This window comes from Ambystoma mexicanum, chromosome 4p (assembly GCF_040938575.1).
Source record: "Ambystoma mexicanum isolate Mex_15411 chromosome 4p, UKY_AmexF1_1, whole genome shotgun sequence".
NCBI lineage: Eukaryota > Metazoa > Chordata > Amphibia > Caudata > Ambystomatidae > Ambystoma > Ambystoma mexicanum.
This window is the reverse complement of record NC_090927.1, coordinates 1,272,730,347-1,272,749,358: the sequence shown is the minus strand read 5'-3', so window position 1 is coordinate 1,272,749,358 and position 19,012 is coordinate 1,272,730,347. Positions and strand designations below refer to the sequence as shown.

The 19,012-nt window shown below is 47.3% G+C and overlaps 1 protein-coding gene across 3 annotated transcripts in view; it reads left to right on the top strand.

Moving 5' to 3' along the window:
- Window positions 1-4,142, top strand: part of SMOC2 (SPARC related modular calcium binding 2) — an 884,027-nt gene extending 879,885 nt beyond the window's left edge. Inside the window, exon 13 of one of the 3 annotated variants that reach the window (XM_069606961.1) lies at window positions 1,553-4,142. In XM_069606961.1, the coding sequence (XP_069463062.1) occupies window positions 1,553-1,576 (24 nt within the window). In that variant the 3' untranslated portion in view covers window positions 1,577-4,142. The remainder of the gene's footprint in view (window positions 1-1,552) is intronic. The other 2 variants (XM_069606960.1, XM_069606962.1) reach the window with 2 other exon arrangements.
- Window positions 4,143-19,012: the final 14,870 nt, after the last annotated feature.

Below are 19,012 nucleotides of genomic sequence, written 5' to 3'. Positions count from 1 at the left end.
TTTAATAGCAATCCATTCGCTGTGTAGGAGAGATATATTACATAATTCCCCTCTCGTCTTTTTTAGCATTGCTAATGTAATCAATGGTCTCTTTTTCAAGCTAAGAATCGCTGCATTTCAACCCCCGCTCAGTGTGCCCACACATGAGCAACCATCCCTGACGTGACGGTACCTTCTGGATGAATGCATGGGTCTCTGGCAAGCTCTGTAGGAATTTGGGGCAGCAATTCTCGGTCACTTTGAAGTGCTCTGATGATTGGAGCTAGATATTGGGCCCACATAAAGTCTGTTACTTGTTTAACTGCCCATCTGCTGTTTACCTTCGAGATATTATCTGCCATTACATGTATGAGTAATACATGTGCCTCCAGTGGAAACGACCCCTCGAAAGAATACTTAGGTGGTCTCTAAGTTGAAATTTCAGGAGATTGACTATGATGTTTCCATTGTTCTTGTTACAGAATTTTGATGGTGTGTTTTGTGTATATTTTTCCATAAGTTTCAGGGGGTGGGAGAGTTCTCTATTCGAGCGTACAAAGGCTCATGCGATGAGAGATGTAGGGGGCACTTCAGGCACTCCAATGACGCGAATGTTGTGTTACTTTTTTATTGTTTACATACTCTAGAGGCAGCTCTACACGCACTAGCCTAGGAGATGTGTCAGCAGAGCTAAATGCAAGCTTCCCAACCAGCCCCCCAGGGGCACCAACAGCAGCGCCCTCTATGCCTAGGAGGAGATAATACACCCAGGTCATTGCGATTTCCATCTAGTTAAGAGCCCAGTAATCATATAATCACCCAATACAGACATCAAGTAGCATGCGTGCTCCTGGAAACATTTGGAGGTTGTTATTGCATCTCAAAGTTGTAAGATTCTGGAGGCAGTCAACCTCTGTAACATTAGTGATTTCTGTGAAACTTCCGAATATGATCCACGTTCAGATCGGGAATGATCAAGTTCTTTATTTGTCTACAGTTCATGGTCCCTGAGAAAATGCAAAGACTACTTTAGCTGCCATGACATTCAGACCACCCCAATACCATTGAAGTAAAAGTGGGACACGTTTGCAATGCCCCAGCCTCTATCAATCACAAGAACAGAATAGAGCGAGGTGAGAAAGTGAAGGTTAGCCCATGTATATAAACCCTTCTTTGTAGCAATCATCATAGGTGAACACACCTGCACATTCACGTGCGTGCACATTTTTGCTACAAACAAGGCCTCTGTAACAAATCACCGTTTTGCCTTACTGAAAATTAATCCCAAAATCATGGACACAGGAACTGCCTTAAATGTGCATGCAGCCGCAGACATGTTAAGTGTTCTTAGAGTACTGTTAAATTGCACGCTCTTAAAAGGTGTCCACAACGCATAGGTGCAAACCCGCATGGAGCACTATATAAAAATGTGGTGTTATTATTATTATTATTAATATTATTATTAATGTTACGAATATGTTGCTTTGACGATGCAGATTTCGTGTGTGCTCAACGTGAATTTAAGAAGAACATTGGCATGACTGAGGCCATTTTTTTGATTGTTCTCTTTCAGAGGCTTCCTAAGAAGCAAGGCTGAATGACCTACCAATCAGAGACCGACCTTCGAGATTTGGAAAACAGCCTGGTCGACAGGCAACCAGACAACCATAGTATTTGCACTTTTTGTACTTTAAATGTAAATTCACTTTGTAGAATGGAGGTATTTAAGCAGACTTTTGAATCTGTGAAAAAGTAACAGCTAGTATGGAACTTTATCACATACAATGTATGTGCCTTTTGTCGTTTGCAATCTGTACTTGTTGGTGATGTAAAACTTTACATTTTAATCTTTTTTTTAAAAAAAACCTGCAAAATTCTGATTGTATGTATTTGGGCTTTGATAATATCACTTACTTTGATTTTTAACCAATGGCACCATTTCATGTAGTCATGCTTGCAATCCTGCGTGCTTTCTGTGTGCTGTACAGTACAAGTGACGTTGGTGAAAAGCCATAAGGGAATGTAAGAGATGCCCTCTGCTGAACATCCTTTGCCATCGGACCGCTTGGGTTTTATTGGACAACGCAGAAGATTGTGATCGTGATCACAAAGATGGAGCCCACGTCATGTCTGAAACCTTTTCTGAAAACCCACACAACATGTTTCACGAGATTGATGTACGTTACTTCTGAGAACATGCCAGAAACTAGTGGGATTTTGAGAAAAAGAATACGAAATTTCAATAGGATATTTTTGTATGGGAAGCTAAAGTGCTGCAAACCCTCTGTGATCTCCCTCACTAAGCAACTGAGTGAAAAGTGGCTATGATCCCGCAAAACAGAAACTATTTTCTTTTTCAGCTACTTCTCGGGAAGAAAATGGAGACTGTAAGTCTGAGAAAGTCAGTACCATGGCTGGCATTGGGTGAGCTCAGTAGCTTTCAAGTCACAGTAATAGATACACTCCTCTGGATCTACTCGGAGTGAGCTGACTCCACTTAGTCCTTGTAGCCTATGTTGTTCTGTCTAGGCCTCTTGCTATAAATAGTGGCGCACCAGTAAAGGAAGCAGCCCCCCACCCCCTCACCCCCTCACCCTCTCGGCCAGATGCTCGTTTTATATTTGACAGCAGAGGAATTATGATGCAATTTGAACAAATTGCCCACTCTTGGGTGCAACTGAAGTCAGACTTAAAAACACCAAACAGCTACTAAACACACTTAAGTGATTTGCGTCTGAATAAATACTGTAAATCATTGGCTAATTACTATTAGACTAATTAGACTAATTCATAACTGTTCACTCTGCTAACATTGTTTATTGAGCCCAAACCCAACAGCGTGAGCATTAGTTAAGCATTAAAGCTCCCGTTATAAACCTAGACATCAGCCACAATGATGGATTACTTGCAGGGCCGTGTCATCCTAGGGCTCTACTCTTCGACCCGCCAGATCATTTTAATCCAGTCAGGTTTTCAGAATGGCCAAACAAATTCTCAAATTTCTTTCCAGTGTATCCTGCCATATTTAACATAGCTTATATGCATTCCTTGCAACTCCCCTCGATCAGACTGGATTTTCAGTGACAACAATTTGAATGAATTCGTTTCAGCAAAGTTGTTTTATCAACCCAAGAAAGAATTATGTTCGTCTGCTGCACATATATTCCAAATCTACTCTGTGTATGTTTGGCACACACAATGTGCAAATGCATCAGTGCCTTCTGCCATTTACACGCAGACATGTGCTTCGGCCACCTACCTGCCAGTATTAATCCAGGTGTACTCATTTCCAGTACTCCATTTAGCTCGACAGCACACAGAGGCGACACCGCGCCTCATCATGTCGTTAATTCACAGGCTACTCGGCTGCCTGGGATATTAGTAGCATGGCTGAGACAGATGTGCACAACTAATTTCCAAGCCACAGGCCAGGCTTAACAGACAGGCCCATATTGTCAGTAAAACCAGACCTCCCCCTCTACTCCTGTGGGCTCACGAGGGGAGAAAGTTAAAACTAAATGAAATCATGAAGAGTTGCCTCCAAGGAGGTGCAGAGCCAGTCACCCGTGCCTCGGGCACTCTTCCTGCTGTCGGGTGGATGTCCGTGCAGGTTTTAGTACCTGCTGCGTCTTTCCCTCCCCGAGGCCCTGGGGGATAGGGCGGGGGGAAGCACGTGCAGATGTGAACTTGAGAGCATAGAAGCTGACAACGGTTGGAGGCCTAGGCCGCAGTGAATTATGTGCACCTGGGGTGATCAATACAACGCTGAGTGGACCGCTGCTGGTATCTACAAACTGCATCAGTCTTTTTTTTTTTTTTTTTTTTTTAAAACGTTTATCTTTGTTAGAGGTTGAAAGGTTCAACCTAATTATGTTCAGCTTGGGTGCCTTTTAATGGCTTTGAAAAGCGAGAAGCAAGGGCAAAGAGTTGTTTTAGCTTTGACTATTGCAGAGCATTTCTCAGAGGCGGAAATATCTGTGAAGGGGTTCTTCGTCAATAAAGGCTGTAGTGCTGTACCTCCACTAGATGAAGCCAAAATAAAGAACATGCACATTTTCGTATATATCTTTGTACAAAGCTTTCAACCATTCATGTGATAATCGTATACTTTGATTAACTTTGATTTTAATCTCTTCTCTAGATTAAAGCTCAGTACACTATTCCGCATGTGTTTTTGGTCTTTTTTTGATGGACAGATAAACCCTGTTAAAAGCTGATGACTTCATTGTACGTATTAATGGCACATGACTAATTCAATCCAGTTCTGCAATTATTAGATTTAACATTTTGCAGTTGAATTTTTGTTTCAGAAGAATGATCGCATATTAAAACCCGCCTTCAAAATATGTGCAACAAAATGTGTCTGCGGTCCATTTTATGGCTTGACTTTCTTTTGCTGTCTCTGTCACTCATTGATATGATATGATAGGTTATTTATAACGTGCTTAATGGCCAGATGTTTTTAAGGTGGACCCAGGGATCGAACCTGCTGCTCTGCATCGTTGCGGGCATGTTGCCCATGAGCTATCCTCCCAAGACTCCATTCATCCTTCCAACTCATCCATCAATCCATCGACCTACTCACTCAGACACCAATCCACGCATGCAGGAACTCAGCCGCCTATCTCTACCTGCCCTTCCAGTCAAGAAATCATTTCATTTTGCATGTATCTCTGTTAAGCACATACCTCCAAGAATCTTTATCGATGTATGTGTGTACAAGACCAGAAACGCAAATACCCACTGGACACTAACATTAAGTACAGTTATGGACCAACAAAGAAATGTATGCCATATAAGATGGGTCTGCCGCGGTCCTCTCTCCCGATGCTTTGGACTGCATTTGTCATCATCCATAGTCAGAACAGTCAATAAAGAGGGAGCATAGCAGTTAAAGTCCAAAACACCTGGAAAGTTGCAGGTTGATGGCAAATATGGCAACATCACACCAATGACCATTGGTCGAAACAAGATATTCTGCGTGCGGTTCTCATACCACCACGGTCATGGAACCAATGCATCAATTTTAGATGTATGGGGGAACTTCCTTCTTCTGTCAATGAAATAAGTCATGCATGTGTGTCTTTCTGTCACATTTAATGAAATACACGATCTGATCCTACAGTGACAAGTGTCCTTGGAAGGGTGAGCAAGTGAAAACATTTCAGGGTTGAAATATTTGCTCCAGTGCTTTGGCATGCCTGACATGTAGGGATGAATGCATCTCCTCCCAACCAATGCAATTAGAAACTCTGCAAAGGGCTGATCATATCCTTATTCTTTTTTAGCATGTATGTCATTGCCCTATACAGTTTATATGTTGGTCTCTGGTGGGTTTCTACAAGCAAGAAATATAGCAATCGCCCCACTTATGGGAAGAAAACAGGACAGTAATTGCCTGCACCAAAGTAAGCCCAACCGATACAAGGGCTTTGGTGAGGGCTCAGGGCCATTATTGTACGTATATGTCCCATGAAGCGGGGTGATAGCTATTTGTCCAGGATGTGATCAGTTTAAATAATTTTATGACAGGAGACAGGCTGTGCATGTCTTGCTCAGACCCAATTATCAGTCAGAAAAAGATGCCCACCTCCAAGTTAAATACGAAAGAGACCACGTCCCTTTTCTGTTTCTGTTGAGGTAGCCTGGCAAAAAAAGGGAAAAGCATGGCAGCCGGACCTCGGCCTGCAAGCAAGTCGGAGGGAAGGGTTAGGGATGACGTGGATCCCAGGGGGACTAAAAAAGCATGGTGATACTCAGGGAAGGGGGTCAGGTGATTGGAAGCTGAGGGGAAACTTGCAGCTTCCAGGAACGTTTTCAGCCGCCTGATTGGCTAAGTCCCCTTCCCTGGTGCGAATGAGTGATGAATAAGAGAGTACAACCTAACCTGAACAAAGGCCACGTGGGCAAAGGTGATCAAACATGAGCAATACATCTCTGAGGAACGAAAAGAAAGAAAAACAAAACAACGGCAAGACTTGACAAATAGGCCAATAGGTTCATAATCTTGCCTCAGATCAACAAACAGCTTTACTGACCCACAATCTCCACAACGATTGAACACATGGAGCTGTCACCCAATCAGAACGTTTTATATGCAAATCCTTATATGCACAACGGGTGCGACGTTCATTCATTGGTCGTTTTTTTTCTTGCGGCACTTTTGCTGAATGTTTTCTGCCTAAAGAAATCCTAACAAAATTTGGCGAGTGGGAGGGGGAGAGATAAGCGTTAGAGGGTTCGGGGGGGGGTGGGGGGGGTTAAGGTAATAAATAATAGGGGAGGGGGAAAAATGTCAAAGATTTTTTTCGGCAAAAAGTGGTGCGAAAAGAAAACACCAGATGAATAGACATAGAACCATGCAAAGGCCCATAAAATGTGCTCCATGAAATTCAGTTTTATAGAACATAAAACTAACACCTTTCTCGGCCATGGGTTTAATTGTACGGATACAACTACAGACAAATGTGTTAGCAAAGCAACCTTGATTGACTGAAAGATGTAAACGCCAACTTGGTTCTTAACCATAAAGCAGTAAGTACAATTTTCCATCTGCGTAGCTGAATGACATTGGCCCTCATTACGACCCTGGCGGAAAGTGACTGACCGGACCGCCACAGCGTAAATAGCGTTTCCGCCATTGCAAGAAGGAGCAAAGTGCGGCCCATTCCGACCCATCGGGCACGAGCACCACGGCATGGCGGAAGTGCAAAGTCTGCGATGGCGGAAATGAACCCAAAACGGCCCACACCGCCGCCGTACGGCGCCCTAGGTGCAATACCGCCACCCATCACAGCGGACACCGCAGTGTGCGCCTACCGTAAAGTACGGTGACCGGAAATATACGGAAACGGAAGTTAAAACACGGGCCCGGAACGGGAAACAACCCGCCGTACACCTATAAAACCACTAAAACCACACAACCACTAAAATCACTACCCTGAGACACAACCCAACCCGTCATCCACCCTAGCGAAACCAAGAAAAATGGGAAAAGTAGCGAAGAAAGCGTGCGACCGCAAGCGGCAGGTCCACTTCTCCCGTGAGGAACTCACCGTGCTAACAGAGACCCTCCAGGAGAATGCTGCCGTCGTCTTCTCCACGCAAATGACCAGGACGGCACTCGCAAACAAGAAGGCCATATGGGCTCTGGTGGCACAGCGGGTAAGTGCGGTGGGGACCGCACCCCGCACCCCACAGCAATGCCGTAAGCGATGGGACGACCTGCGGATACGCGTCCGCAGCATACTCTCTGCCAACCGCAACATTGCCACAGCCACCGGGGGAGGGTCGGAATCACCCATCAAGCTGACCCCCTGGGAAGAAATCTGTGCCTCCACCATCGGAATGGAGAGCATAGAGGGAGTCGGAGGGATGGAGAAAGGAGTGCAGACATCCGAAGAATCAGGTAGGTGGGCCTAATGAAACAATGCCAAAACCACAAAGTCCATCCATGTGAAGCACCATGTGTCCCCATAGTGCAACAGAAACACATGTCCAGGAGAACGTCCACACACATCGTCCTGATAACGCACGTTAAAACCCACAATAAATACATAAATAATTAAAAACCCCTAAAACACGCACTACACGTGCAGCAGGCACACCCTAACTGCAGGCTGCCAAACAACTGCACCCTCACTCCACACACAAATGGAAGCACCTCCAAGGCCCCGACCCAAATCACCCTCAGGTACCACCCCAATGCATGTGATACAATGCCATTCCAATTCCCACAGACCCACCAATAACCCTCGCCCTCCTTTACTCCACCACAGGGTCCGATCCAAACGACGAGCTGCAGGACACCCCTACCAGCACACCTGCAAAGAGGGCCAAGACCAACGGCCAAAGACCCTCCACCTCAGCTGCACGCATCAAGACACGGCAGCAGCACAAATCAGGTGGCAGCACACAGGAGGGAACATCAACAGGCACCCCAGCAGCCAGCATGCCCACAACACCACCACCACAGGTCCCCCCAACGGATGCCACAGAAGGCACTGCCTCCGGTGGCAGCAGCACCATAGGTGACACCCCATTGATGGCAGCATGCTCCGACACAGAAGACGGGGATGTCGAAGTCAGATCCATCCATGACCTGTCCCAATCCCCCTGTCTGTCCCATCCCGTACTACATGAGGATACCACGCAGGGGCACCCACAAGACGACGACTGGCCATCCCCCACAAGCCCTGTGGCAGGGCAACATGAGGACAACAGCCCCTCTGTGACACCCCCGCAAATGGCCATGGCCCAGCAGAGGCAACAGTCCCTCGACCAGTTAATAGTGCAACAGCAGCAACTGGCCACGCTCCTCAAGGACCATGCCGATGAATGTGGGGGCACTAAGGCAGACATAGAAACATCAACTGAGACACTTAGGGCAGAAATGGAGAGAGGTACAGAGACACTAAGGGCACAAATGGAGAGTAGCACCGAGAGCCTGAGAGTCCAAATGGAGAGAAGCACCGAGAGCCTGAGGGGGGAACTGCATGCGACGTCCAAAGACGTATGTGCCGAACTTGCCGCAGTGCGCCGTGTGCTCACTGAGCTCTCGCAAACCCTTAGGGACATGCATGGACGTGAGCAGGCAGAGACATCATCCGTTGCAAGTTCCGTCCAGGGCAGCCCCCAACGTAGATCTGGGAGGAACCTGCGCTCCACAGGCAGGGGTGCCCCTGATACCCGCAGAGGGGGCTTGCAATAGCGACTGCCCACTGACGATGAGCATCTTTGGACACTGGTGTTCGGGGGGGAGGTGAGAGGGTGGAGGGGGTGTGTTGGGCTCACTTGGGTGGCGGGTCGATAGGGTGTACAACATGATATCACATATGCCATAAAAAGTGCATGATCAACCAATGAGATGTGTGGACATTGATCTTTGTGTACTAGGCCATCATAGGCGTACAGTCCATATTGTGCATGTCCCAGACACACACAGTGCCACGAGTCCCGTGTCCATGTATCAGCCACCAGGCGTGAGTGCTAGAAGCATACATCAATGAGATGCTGACGAATGTCACGGGCCTCCGGTGCCTCGCAGACTCCCTGAGGTGCTGCCACATCCCCACCCTCATCATGACCATCTTCAGGTGCTTGCAGTTCTGCGTCAGGGGGCATGGGCACATTTCTACGTACGCACATGTTGTGGAGCATGACACATGCCATCACCATCTTTGCAACCTTCTCATGGCGGTACAGGAGTGCCCCGCCAGACCTGCTGAGGCAGCGGAAACGAGTCTTCAGTAGGCCGAATGCCTGTTCTATGACTACACGGGTACGTGAGTGGGCATGGTTGTAGTCCTCCTCATGCTGGTTCTGTGGGTTCCGGACTGGTGTGAGGAGCCATCTCTTCAGTGGATATCCGGCATCACCTGTATGTGGACGATAAATGAATTATGTGGAATGCCATTGCTACGTACGCACCCCCCCCCCTTCCTGCCAGGTCATTGCCGCATCACATACCCCACATCATCATGCATGAAATGAGACTCACCGAGTAGCCAGGATCTGTTCCCTGCGTGTCGCTCCATGTAGCGTGGTATTGTAGAGTTCCTCAAGACCATAGAATCATGGGTTGATCCAGGGAATCGGGCACAACAATGTGTAATGATCCTGTTGGAGTCACACACCATTTGTACATTCAGAGAATGAAATTGTTTTCGGTTGCGGTACTGGGCCTCCATGGCATGTGGGACGACCAATTCCACATGGGTGCAGTCGATGGCACCAATGCAACCCGGTATGCCGGCAAGTGCATGGAATCCCACTTTTGTGTTCGTAATTTCCTGCTCCGAGCGTGGTAGAGAGATGTAGTCGTCTGCGTGCTTCAGGAGGGCATCGAGCACTTGCAATAGTGTCCGTGAGAACAGTGGCTGTGAAATGCCATGCAACTGTCCGACTGTGTGCTGGTAGGTGCCTGTGGCCAGGAAGTGGAGTACAGACACCACCTTCAGTAGGGGTGGGATGGCGGTTGGGCTATCTATCATGCTGACAAGGTCAGCCTGTGTCATGTCCACAATGGCGGTTATGGTGTCCCGGTCCAGACGGTAGAGGGTGTGGATCTGCTCATCAGTGAGGTTGAACGGATGTGCTCGGAGGCGTGGGATTGCGGGCTGCCTGCGTGGTGGTAGTGGCTGTGCTGGCGGCCCTTGCTGGCCCTGCCTTGGCCTCCTCCTCCTCCTGCGTCTCCTCCGTGCGGCCGGTTGTAGTTGGTGTTCGTCTTCTTCTTGGAGTTGGAGTACTTGCAGTGCTATCAGGTCCCCCAGGGCCAACATCGCGAGTCCTGCCGGTAGCATTTCGGAGTGGGTGTGGTTGTGGGAGGAGACTGGGTGTGCAATTTATGTGTTTTCAGGCTGAATGGCCTCCACCTGTGGTGATTCATTCCACCTGTGCAAACTGCTCTCCCCTTTGGCCGAGCACGTCCCGCGCACAACGCTGCAATTCGTGGAATGGCATCTTGCTATTGCAATCTTGTATTTGTACCCGATGGCCGTGTAACATTGGTTGATATGTTCATTCTGCTGTGGTCCCATTGTTTCACATACTATCTGTGCAGTCGCGAACAGAGTTGTGAAGGGTCAGTGGAACGTAGTACTCGAGTAACGGTGGGCCCTCATTCATCACTGTACCGAGTTGCAACGACGGGCGGGGCGTCCCATTCGTGGGTGAAGGCAGTTGCCATTTTCACACACAGCCGCACTCGATGGATTAATTAGTGTTTTCAAACGGCCACAGATGCCTCTTCGACGTGATGTTGCAAATGAGGAATTCGAAGGGCGGCGCTTTCGGTTTTCAGCTGCAGGCGAGGAGATGCCCACAGGTCTGACTGCAAATATAACGTTCTATTGTTCAATGTCCTTGGGACAGGGGCCATGGCGAGAATGCTATGATTGATATGAATAGTATGGGATGCGCAATTGCGTAGTGGACGATAAGGCAGGACGTTCCCAAATACATGTTACTTCACTAGACTGGAATTACGTGCTGGGGCACTGTGGATTTTGCAGGCTGCATAACGCACAGACTCAATGGATATTTCTAATGTTATGTGAGTAAATATTCAGGCGTTTTCATTACGGGATGAGGGAATGATGAATGGATGCATGGGCAGGTGATTTGATACAGAGTTTGCCATGTACAGGGCTTCTTGGGATCTGTCCGCCCCCCCTGCGCTATGTGATGCAGGGCTGCCATAGTGGGACCATCGTCTATCTGGCCTTGTTGAGCCCTCCCTGTCTCGACGCGCCTTCAGACACTTGTGTCCATGCACGTTACCAATCCCATCTGAAGGATTCTGTTTTCACAGACGCATGCACAGGTACACTCGTTTGTGATGGTGTTTTCACCTCGATATAGATAGTTATGATTCGCAAGTGGTTTTGGGGTGGTGATGATCCTTTGGAGTGGGCTTGCATGCATATGGCTGTGGATCTAGTGTGATCATTGAAGTGAGTTGTTCGAATGTAGTTCTGATGGCCATTCTATTCTGTTTCTTTTCTTTTGGTTGACAGGTATCTCCTCCCCTTTTGCCACTGCCATCTGTATGCCACTCCTGCAGATGGCTTTTACTCCCGACACCTGCTGCTTCGTGTTAATCAGTGGAGCAGCATTACGATCTTATGGGACGATCGCCAATGGGCCACATGCCCTTACGCAGTACTGGTGGCTCGGAGCAACATTTCGGCCTTTCAGCTGGACTAGTGCCTCCCCATTGGGACGGCCCTGCGGTTCTGTGCGCTTCCATGTTGCCTTTTCGTACGTGAATGTGGCTCTGTGTACCATGAGGGAACAGGGCGTCACACAAGTAGTGGCTGGTCATTTCTTGCGGATGCAGCCCACAATGGTGAAATGTGTTTTGGAGTTCATGGCCTGATGGCTGTATGGGCTTGGTGATATTGATGTGCATTAAAATTCTATTCTGATATGGGCCGTGTAGCGTTCTTCTTTGCAAATGATGTGGCATATTCCTATTTGGGGAGCGATGTATTGTGAGGGGATCTGCATTGGGTTCCAGCTTCGGAGTTTTGTTGCGTGGTCCTGTACTGGGCGCGTTTGCCTACGAAGCCCGTGAGGTCAGGGATGGGGGCTGCCAATATGACAGTTTGAATGTTGTCATGCTCAGGGGCGGGGGATTGGGTTTTGTGTGACAGATGCCGGTCAGCCAGGTGGACTGGTGGAATGTTGTGATTTTCTGAATATTGCTGGTCACAGGTGCCTGTGTTTGCGTGCGTTTCTTGGTGGGGGACTGTGGTCATGTCCATTGGGATGGCTTCTGTATTCGTGCCATCTGTGCCCTGCAGCTCCCATTGGCCCCTCTTGAGGTTCATTTGTTCGTTGGCATGCATGGGTGACTTGTGCATTTCACTGGTTGCATTGTGGCTTCGTTGCACCTACGGGGAGTTGTACTTTGTGGGCAGGGAGCGGTGTACGGGCAGTCAGTGGGGCCGTTTACGGTTGATTCGCGATGCCGTACTTCTCACCATGGCGGAATGGTGCATTCCGCCATGCTTGATGGCGTTAGGTACATGTCCGCTGGGGTCGGAATTGGCGTACCGTTGCGCCATGGTGGTGTTTACGGTTTGGCAAGGCGCGCGCGCGTGTGCTTGGTGCAGTTAGCGTTGGCGTTCACTACGGTGTCGCTAATGGCATCGTACTTTGCGGTGACGGGTCATAGTCGCACCGAGCGCTATTCGATGGCGGTATTGCATTTCCGCCATCGTTTTCCGAATTCCGCCAGGGTCGTAATGAGGGCCATTGTCTTTAGGTTCTCAATAAATATATCTCTCATTAAAAACATTTCTCCAATAAACATATAAAAAGTCACTTGGAAGTAAGATAGCAAGATTGCTCTCATTTTACAGGTTTTTCGGTGGGTTTAAATAGTAAACATTCCAATGAAGGTTCAGTCTTTCAAAATATTGTAAAGTTGCACAGATGCACTTATATGAACCCTCGTCCTGTGATCTAGCAGATCTTTCTGTGTATCCATTTCTTTTTGGGAGTTTACATATCGCTCTGTAAAGAGGATACCACATCAGGCAAGTGCAAGAGGAATGGGGGACCAGATTCAGGCTAGTCGGGGAAGGGTGCCCCAGGACAAGTGCAGGTTAGGGATGCTGGGGAAGAGTGGACGAGGAGGGCTTGGCCCTTACAAGACACATAAGGAACCAGGCGCCAGTCACAGCGGCAGGGGGATGTTAGCAAGGGAGGCAGAAGGAGGAGGAGAAAAGGAAAGTCTTGAGAAGTTTACGTAACTTAAGGAGATCCGGCTCAAGTCGGAAGGGGGCAGGAAGGCCGTTCCAGAGGGACGCTCTTGACGAAGAAAGAGATCTAGCCCCCTCTCTGCTTGGAGAAACATCTGATCTACAGAGATTTTGAGGGGAGGTATTTAGGGAGCGCCAGTTGGATGTGGTGGAGTCCCAGGCCCCAGAAAGCCTGGTGGATGAGGCAGAGGGTCTTGAATTTGGTGCTTGCTGCCACCGGGAGACAGTGGAGAGATTTTAGGGCTGGAGAGATGCGGTCCCGGGGCTTGAGGTCAAGGAGATGTCTTGTAGCCCTTTTCTGGATTAGTTGAAGAGGGCAAAGGATGGAAAGAGGCAGGTTGAGGAAGAGGGTGTTATAGTAGTACAGCCTAGAGAGAACCAGAGCTCTGGAGACATTGAGCTTCTGGGGAAAGGTGAGGAAAGGGAGAATGCCTCTGAGGAGGTGGAGCTGAAATTTGGAGTTCTTGCCAAGGTCTGAGATGTGAGGGGAGAAAGAGAGAGAGGAGTCAAAGATGACCCCAAGGTTTTTTGCCTCACAAGAGGGAAGGGGGCCCAAGGAGGGGGTTAGAGAGTGGCGGGGCAGGGAGCATCTATCGCAATGAGTAGGATCTCAGTATTACCGGCATTAAGGCAGAGATCATTAGCAGAACACCATGCCTGGATAGCTGTCAGGCAGTCAGGTATGTGAGAGGAAGACGAGAAGGTAGAGGAGGGAAGCTTAAAGGAGAGCTGTGTGTCATCGGCATAACACTGAAAGTGAGGAGAGAAGGTGGAGACCAAATGGGCCAGAGGGCAGGATAGATATTGAAGAGCCACATTGATAAGATAGAGCCCTGATGGACGCCGCAGGTAGAGTTTGAGGTGGTGGAGAGGAAAGGGCCCAATTGCACTTGGGAAGGTCAGTTAGAAAAGAAGAAGGTCAGTTAGGCCAGTGCCTGGTCCGTTATGCCTACCATGTCAAAGGCAGAGGAAAGATCGAGAAGGATCTGAACGGAGGGAGAGTTGGAATCACGATTTAAGAGCAGGTCTTCATGGGTATTCAGGAGAACAGTTTCCTTGCCTCTGGATACTCTGAAGCCAGACTGGTGATCATGGAGACAACCAGCAGATTCAGTGTGATGGGCCAGTTGGGGGAAGACCAACTTGTCCAGGAAAGCGGTGATGGAGATAGGGCAATAGTTAGCCGGGAAGAAGGGTCTGCAGACAGCTTTTTTAGGAGAGAGTGCACAATGGAGTGCTTGAGGGGTTGTGGGAAAGACCCAGTGGCAAAGAATGGTTACAGAAGTCAGCCAAGGCAGGGGCAAGAGAGTATGTGTTGTCCTTGGTAATTCTGGAAGAGCAGGGGAGCACCTGTTTCGTGGAGACTTTCATAGAGTGGGCTACTCTAGAGACTTAGTCCAGTGCAATGGAGGAGAGAATGGGGGCAGGGAGGCCAAGGGAGGAAGAGAGGCGACGGGTGGTAGTTAGAGGACTAGAGGAGAGTGAGGACAGGATATCCTGAGTTTTGGCGGAGAGGTGGAAGGCCAGTGCAGTGCAGAGGGCCTGGGATTGAATGGGAGAAGAGGAGACTGCAGTAGGATTGGCAAGTTCCTTGCAGATTTTGAAACGTTCAGCCGTGTTATTGGTGGCCCCCGAAATGCCGGCTTAGACATGAGCCCTCTTCTTGGAGTGGATGGAGAGTTGATATTGCCTTTGGAGCAGGCAGAAGGCCAGTTTGTTGGAGGATGTGCTTGACACCTGCCACTTCCACTCAGCAACTCTGCACTTGCGTTTCAGAGCGGCCAAGTCGGAGTCTTACTAAGAGTTGCACTTGGAGGCAGGCTTCATGCAGGTCCTCATTACTGGGGCAAAGATGTCAATAGTGTTGTAGATGGAGAGATGGAGATTAGCAAGTGCTGAGTTGGAATGAGAGTTAATAGCAGGGGTGGGAGGAGGAATGAAGGTGGCGGCAAATGCAGCGACTGACACACGCTTCATCGGTCGATTGATGGGGCAGGAGACTGGCAGTGCATGCAGTGGCATCGCCAGCGGCCCAGGGAGCTGCAGATGAGAGAAGAGGAGAGAGTGGTCAGACAAGGAGAGGGGGGTAGTTAGAGGATTGGAAAGCGTAATGTCAGCTGAGATGTACATTTTTCGTTACTCTTTTTTTAAGTTTGATTCATTGTTAATTTGGAGGTAGAAATCTATATTTGAAAAAGGACATTTCTGGTTCTCGCTCCAGCAATACTCAAATGTAATTGTCACATTGTTCACTTCACTGAAATTCACTGTCTTGTTTTTTACTATTGGCTTTTTACACTTTTTCAGCAAATTCATGAGTATTTTTACAAAGTATAAAAAAATCTACTGCTAATACTTGGCATATCTTTCCTACACTGCTCCCTTTTCCTCTTATACCTGTGCCTTTTTATTTGAAATGTTTTTCTGCTGTTATTGTCCACTCTCACTTGTGGATTCAGTTTAGACAGTGTCCCTAAGAGCATTAGAATTGTGATTTCCGTGCTGGGACCTCATAATTTTGCTAATGTTCTCTAATGGTATTTCTACTTGTTGCTTCAGTTGGGAAATCCTTTCACCACAAGCTTGGGTGTGGGATGGTATTTTCTTATATTTGTCCTCCCTTGGAATGTAAATGTCTCTTCTAAGGGTGTAATTTTGGTACTTCCAAAAACTGTACTGGTAGATATTGATTGGCCACCTCTCATCCTAGTTATGGGTTCTGTTATCTGGAACATAGCAGGAGAAAATATGTCTTCTTAATTATATTTAGGAGATGGGATTCTTAGCAAAGAGAAATTCTGGTTTGGGATCACCTGGAAACCTGATCCTGGGTCCTCGTTATTCTCTTCGGGGAAGGAGTATATTTGTAACCCAGGTTAGGCCTAGAACCAGAGTACAAGGACTAACGCTCTTCTTCAGTATTGCTCAGCATTTTTATAAGAGCTGGGTCAGGCTCTTGTTTGGGGTTATTTTATTTGTTTTTGGGGTTTGTTGGGTTCTGTACTTCATAAAATCATGTCACTTGGGTGACAATCCATTACTGTGATCCGGAGTCCTGAAAATCACAGACTAATTGAGTCACTAGTTATTTCAGAAGGGCGTGGACGAAGTAGTTTTAAGGTGCTGACCTTTGGCATACACATTTAAAGAAATGTGGGCAAATGCATGGTTGTGATTTTAAGAAAACGCCTTTGGAGATTGACCATCATCACACATTAACCTCTAGGTTAATTTGTGGGCTCTGTGTGTTTTTTGACAAGTGGAGGCTCTTGTTAGATTTGGACCCAGTTCCATTTCCCCCATATGTTCTGTTCTGAACCCATCGCACTATGCTGGTGTACATTTTGGGAATCACCAAACATACCAGGATTCAGTGATAAGTAACACACCCCTGTTGCATGAAAAATGACAACGTTATTAAATTATGTACATAACCACTACCTCCTAGCTCTCACTGAAACATGGCTCAAACCCACCTCCGGCTCCATCCTGTCCATAGCAATCCCTCCGGGCTATGCTATGTAGCGACAGATAACCCAAAAAAGGGACGGGAGTTGGCCTCATCTACAAAGACTTTCTCCCACTCCATGCTATCAACTCCAGCGCCCCGCCCAACTGTCAACTCTTCTCAGCCAAACTCACTTGCTCACACACTTCCTCCACCACCATCCACCTCATCTACCAGCCTCCGGGTCCAGCCCTCACCTTCGAAGATGACCTCATCCAACTCATCTCCTCCAACCTCAAGCCGTCCTCTCAACTTCTACTCCTATGCAACATCAACCTGGGCTTCAGTGACCCAGCAGACCACGATGCCAATACTATCGCCAACTCACAACTTGCCCTGGATTGCTCCCAAAACATCACATTGCCCTCCCACGCTCACGGCCGCACCATTGACTGGATTGTTGACCACAACACCAACATCAACGTTCTCTCTTCTCTTCCATGTCAATGGTCCGACCACCATACCATCACATTCACTGTCACCACACCAGCAGCACCCTCCAAACCAGCTGCCAACTCTGCTACTATTATGACACTCAACTCTCGCAACATCACCTGCGACCGTCTTGCGCCCATTCTTCGCCAACCTGTCCCTCCAACTTCATATATATCCACCCTGGTGGATCACTACAACTCTCTGCTAGGCTCATCCATCAACCACGTAGCCCCTCTCAAAGCTAAGAAAGCTAAAAATACTGCACATCTCAACTGCTGGTTGCTACGGGAATGCTTCTCTCAGGGGATATGAACATTATGGAATCTGACAGCCACACAGTAATGCACTGTCAATCACACATGGATATGGCCACTAATACAATATGAAAATATACGAATTTCCAACAATGTAGGAAAATCTCTCAAGAATAAATACTCGAGGGAGCACAATGAGGAACCATATTTATATAACAAGCTGTACCTATAAATTGGGCTAAAACTCAAATCATAAGGTCAAACCTGACAAACCAAAAAACGAATTTGCCGTGGATTGTATTCCTACAAGATATGTGCAGGTAACAGGCACTACTAATCACACCACAATGCGCAGCTAGCCGCACTTGGTGGATTGAGATCCAACTCTGGTACATAAAAAGATATTATTTCAATAAAATCACAAGAAAATTGTGCTTTCAAAACTAGGGGACGATATAAACGCTGCCTACAAACAGAACTCAGACAAATTGACCGAACATGGACTGCAAAACGTTGCCGTATGTTCAACTCTAACAAGACCACACAACTGTGAACCACTTACCAAAATTGTGAAGATAAGCAATGACATAGTTCGGACCAACTGAATACAGTTGAAATTACTGGTTGGTGTTACCTTCCGTACACCCAACCTCTAAGATAGACTAACCCGATTCTCCTCTCTCATCTAACTCGTCAGAACCACAGAAATACGATCAATCAAAAAATTCAAGAACACAAGATTGTGGAACTAATATCCGGGTATGTTAATGGCAAACTTCTACACCATGTACATACAGCACTATACCTATGGCAAATACACAATGTATTAAACCAATGTATTAGTTCTTTGAAAAACCCCAAGAAAGGGCAAAACCAACGCATGTGCCTCCTAACAGTGTTATGTTGGCACAAACTGCTATAAATTGAACGCAACTGATATGAACTACTCATGTTTATACACTGATTAGATTGAAATAAAAACAATGAGTTTTTGTCACTAACTAGTGTGCAGTAGTAAATCATTGATGAAAAACTATATGCAGCAGATTTGCATACTCTCAATATGCTTGGGCTACCATAGAGCCCAAGCCTGGCTGGTCAAGTGGCACAGCAGTGCAGGGCCCGCAGACGCAGGTTCCAATCCCGGCAGGGACAAACTCAGCCTTTCATCCTTCCGAGGTCGATAAATGAGAACCACACACCGTGGGTAATAATTAGCAGCGCTCAGATACCTGCGGGTTTGTAGCGCCATATAAATGCAAAGTTATTATTATTAATATTATTATTATTATTATATTTATTATAGAAACTCAAACCCACTAGCCTCAAATTACAGACCGGTTGATGAACACTGGCCCCCATGTAGCCATGCATCCACACCCACATAGCCTGGTGTAATTAGAAATTCATCTAAACCAATAGAAACCAATACAAGGAAACAGGGTTCGAGTCCGCAGACCGATACTATTCACCAACTTCAAAGAATATCCAAAACAATGCTCTGCAAGTGGCACTTGACATTGAAAGATGGGGCCACATTTCTGAGGCCAGAAAATCAGCCCATTGGT